The sequence below is a fragment of the Liolophura sinensis genome, chromosome 4 (genome assembly GCF_032854445.1).
Source record: "Liolophura sinensis isolate JHLJ2023 chromosome 4, CUHK_Ljap_v2, whole genome shotgun sequence".
NCBI classification, from domain to species: domain Eukaryota; kingdom Metazoa; phylum Mollusca; class Polyplacophora; order Chitonida; family Chitonidae; genus Liolophura; species Liolophura sinensis.
The window spans coordinates 22,893,130-22,897,908 of NC_088298.1; the positions used below are offsets into that span (position 1 = coordinate 22,893,130).

The window sequence follows — 4,779 nt, forward strand, 5'->3', positions numbered from 1 at the left end:
TGCTAAGCAGCACAGAGGCTGTCTGACTGTATTGGATCAATTTGCTGTGGCTTTGTTGGCCTGATTTTATCAGGAGTGATGAGACTTCTCCATCTGACTCTAGGCATCCTGTACACTCCAGGCACATTCCACACTTCAGGCAGGCACATCCCACACTCCAGGCATCTACACCCCAGGCATATCCCACACTCCAGGCATCTACATTCCAGGCATATCCCACACTCCAGGCATTTCCCACACGCCAGGCAGGCATATCCCACACTTCAGGCATCTCCCACACTCCAGGCATCTACACCCCAGGTATATCCCACACTCCAGGCATTTCCCACACGCCAGGCAGGCATATCCCACACTTCAGGCATCTACACCCCAGGTATATCCCACACTCCAGGCATCTCCCACACTCCAGGTATATCCCACACTCCAGGCATCTCCCACACTCCAGGCATCCACCACACTCCAGGCATCTCCCACACTTCAGGTATATCCAACACTTCAGGCATATCCCACACTCCAGGCACATCCCACACTCCAGGCATCTCCCACACTCCAGACATCTCCAACACTTCAGGCATCTCCCACACTCCAGGGATCTCCCACACTCCAGGCATCTCCCACACTTCAGGCATATCCAACACTTCAGGCATATCCCACACTCCAGGCACATCCCACACTCCAGGCATATCCCACACTCCAGGCATATCCAACACTTCAGGCATATCCCACACTCCAGGCACATCCCACACTCCAGGCATCTCCCACACTCCAGGCACATCCCACACTCCAGGCATATCCCACTCCAGCCTCTCCCAGGCATCAACCATACTCCAGGCATCTCCCCCACCTCAGGCACATCCCACACTCCAGGCATCTCCCACACACTAGGCACCTTCCACACCCCAGGCACACCCCACACTCCAGGTACATCTCACACCAGGCATCGTCCACACCTAGCTCAGGCATGTCCCACACTCCAGTCATCTTACACTTCAGGCACATCTCACACCAGGTACAGGTGCCTCCCACTCCAATCATATCCAGCCAGGAAAGTTGTACATTCCCCAGCTTTTACCCAGGCCTGACTGATAATAAGCATATGATGTTATGGGTGAAACAGGGCAGACAAGAAAACCACTGACATTTGGCAAATAACTGACAAACATGTTCACATATAATGCACACCATATTGTTGGACCACTTGGTGGTTTGCATTAGACATTAGTCTGCGCAAAGGGCCACATGAGCATTGTCGACCGCTTTATTGTCACTAAGATCCCGCAGCCAAAAGGGTATTAACCTACACATTCGCTGGGTTTGAACTCGCACGTGATACATATCCTATACAATTTGTACGTGCTAGCAATTAGAACACAAGCACCTCTAACCAGGAAACCACAGCCTATATTATCAGTTTTGAATTTCAAATGAGCTTTAAAAATGTTTTGCAATGTGTATTATATAATCTGTTGCCCAGTGTTACCCACAATTTGTGTATGACTCCTACAGTATCAGCTTTGAAATACTTAATGGATCATAGGCTGAAATTCCTAGATGTAGATATGTACAAGTAGGCTACTTTTCTAGATATATGCAAATAGGCTACTTTTCTAGATATATACAAATAGGCTACTTTTCTAGATATATACAAATGGGCTACTTTTCTAGATATATACAAATAGACTACTTTTCTAGATATATGCAAATAGGCTACTTTTCTAGATATATACAAATAGGCTACTTTTCTGGATATATACAAATAGGCTACTTTTCTAGATATATACAAATAGGCTACTTTTCTAGATATATACAAATAGACTACTTTTCTAGATATATGCAAATAGGCTACTTTTCTAGATATATACAAATAGGCTACTTTTCTAGATATATACAAATAGGCTACTTTTCTAGATATATACAAGTAGATAGGCTACAATGTACATGTAGCACTTAACTGTATTATGATGGAAAGCTAGGTCATTAATGCTGATCACCTAACTACAAGATGTTCTTCAGGTATACCCTAAATGACCTAAAAATTTGACCACAAAGGAACATTTGTGGAGGCAAATACATGTCATGAAAAATTATTTCTTGTGCTCTTAATTTACATTTTCTCAGCAGGATAATACCACTCAAAGCACCTTTCTAAAATGGATAAAACTCCCAGACCCTGAAAAATGAGCGGCTTAGTCATGGACAAAATTTTAGGTTATTTAGGGTATACTGTATAATAATATACCGTAATCATTCTACATTTCTGTATGCATAAGTTATAGGATTAAGGGTGAACACCTTCTTCTTGGTGTTTGTTGTGACACCGAGAGTCAAATACCGAGAATTCAGCGCATTTGAGGAATTTAACGAGGTACGAAAAAAGCTTCAGGATTATCGGGTTTACACAACAAACACCAACACGAAGGTGGTTATTCTATCCCAAGAAATAGAGAAAAGGTGGCAAAACTGCATATTTCATGCTGCCATTCTGTTTTACTCCCTCCGTAGAGGTCATGTATTTTAGACCAATCAGTGGCAAGCGTAGGCCATAGCAATTGACCTTGATACATCAAAGCTGCATATGTATGACGTTGTGTCTTATTGTTGCGTGACATAGAAATGTAAAATTGCACTGTACATGTATTATTATGACGTCATACCGCTGAGCTCACATTAGAACTTCTTGAACCAAATGTGTCTTTTTCCACATCAAGGCGCCTGGCTGCAAAATATAAAAAATGTAAAAACAAAAGGAATATCTATAAACTGTGTGAAATAACATTTTTTTAACTTAAGGAAATTCCGATAGTTCACCTTTATATAAATCACCAGAAGCAAAGCTAACAGGTAAACGAACTCAAATTCTTTTATTTGTGAACATAAACAGTATGAAATCATATTACTCGGGGAGGTAAACGTACCGGCGTGTGAGTTGCGTGACCACACTCGATGTTGTTTGGAAGGTTATCTCTATTTAATATGTATATTTGCAAAAGGCCCGCAACGGGTAGAATTTGAAACTATTGGAATCAATGTCAGGTACACAGATGACATAACCTGCTTGTGGTGAACATTGACTGAACCTGCCATACTGATATATACACTGTAGTTGACGTAAAATTTCAACTATGGCTGAAATACCCATTTTGTCTGATATTGAGAGTTCTGCCGATCTTTAATAGAAGCATGGTTTCAGGGTTGGTTAGAACTTAGGATAATATTCTACCGGGGAAACGTCAGTTTTAGCACAGAAAGTACCCTATTTCCTCCAACCTTTTCGCATGTGGATGCAACTTTCAGTGCAATTTATGCATGTTTTTTGATTTGATTTTGGAGACAAACTACATTGGTTGGAATTTTCCAATTTCAAGGCTTCACAAAAAGTGTAATTTTTATCAGTCTACACAGAGTAATGCCTCCGAATATGCTTGAATAAACACCTTGCAGACACGTGAAGTGGTCGAAGGATTAATTACTGTAATAATTTATGACCTTTATTTCGAAATGAATATTTTTGGACAAATTTTTAGGGCCAATACTTGCAGTATTTCGTGTGAAGATATCGCTGTCTGTACCTGCTGAACTGTTGTGAGGATTAAAAGCTTACAGGAAATTGTGTCCAAGCACCTGTAAATTCCACAACACATACAAGGACAGAATAACCATGATTTTGACCTTTATGTAAACCATTGTTTATTTGATCCACAACAAGAGTTTATAGAGGTGCCTACATTCATGAATTGCGCCTCTATCACAACAAAACCCTCCTATTTTGTCTTTCAATCCAGTCCTGCAGGGGCCTGCCTGTCCTCAGAAGCCCATTCTACATGTAGCAGGCCCATTCATTCATTTGTGTTAGCAGTTACCTGTACAGAACTACCAGCTGGTGATGGACATGCTATATTTATTCGACCTTGTAAATTACTTTAGTGTTGGCAGATGGAGTGTTAGCCTAATGGTGTCTGACTGTGGCTATCCGGGTCACATTGTCAGGATTGTAACATTGGGTGTAGGGGATGTGGCTGGGCCATGCTGGCTGTGTGTGTGTGGTTGTGTGGAAACAGCTGATGGTGCAGAGGAATCAAATTCTGGCAGCTGTCTCACGAACATTGAATGTACCCAGTAACATAGCTTTTATTGGGAGAGATTATACAATAGATGTATGGCTGAGCCCAGTGATGTTTTATAGCATCTGTTCACTATAAAATCCAAATATCCTGCTGTTAAGCCTATGTATAAAGTGTCAACACATTTGATTTCACCTGATTTTGACACCAGTGGTTAGGACTATTTTCAGCCATGTAGCTGATGAGATTGAGGTATAACACCGTACTTTCATAACACCATTTGTTCGTGAGAATCCAAATCTCCTGCTGTTCGCTCAGTATCCCGTATTTTCCCTCAGATTTTGACTGTAATTTGTGTTTTATTTTCAGCCCTGTTCTGTGCATGGCTATATAAGCTGGCATCTGACATTCCCTCTGTCTTCTCTGTTTAACATAAGGTGTACCTGTACATAGAGGCTGGATAGGCCACTGTTATTATAGCATCCAGTAGGTCTGTACACAGACTGTGGGACCACTAGGTTATAAGCCTAGGCTGGCCATATAACTACTTGTGCTAGGCATCTAACATGTTAGCAGGGAGCCACATACAGGTATAGCTGTAATCCTCAGACACAGCCTTGTGGTTCATCCCTCAGAGTATTGGGGATTTCCTGGGCAATGTATTAAGAAGGCTAGCCAGGGAGCAAATCGTATGCAGGGTCAGAGGTCTGAGAAATTG

The 4,779-nt window shown here is 41.9% G+C and overlaps 1 protein-coding gene across 1 annotated transcript in view; it reads left to right on the forward strand.

The window, feature by feature from the left end:
* Positions 1–3,949: 3,949 nt before the first annotated feature.
* Positions 3,950–4,779, forward strand: part of LOC135464528 (dipeptidyl peptidase 4-like) — a 34,712-nt gene continuing 33,882 nt past the window's right edge. Inside the window, exon 1 of the mRNA XM_064741953.1 lies at positions 3,950–4,109. Within this exon, the coding sequence (XP_064598023.1) occupies positions 3,950–4,109 (160 nt within the window). The remainder of the gene's footprint in view (positions 4,110–4,779) is intronic.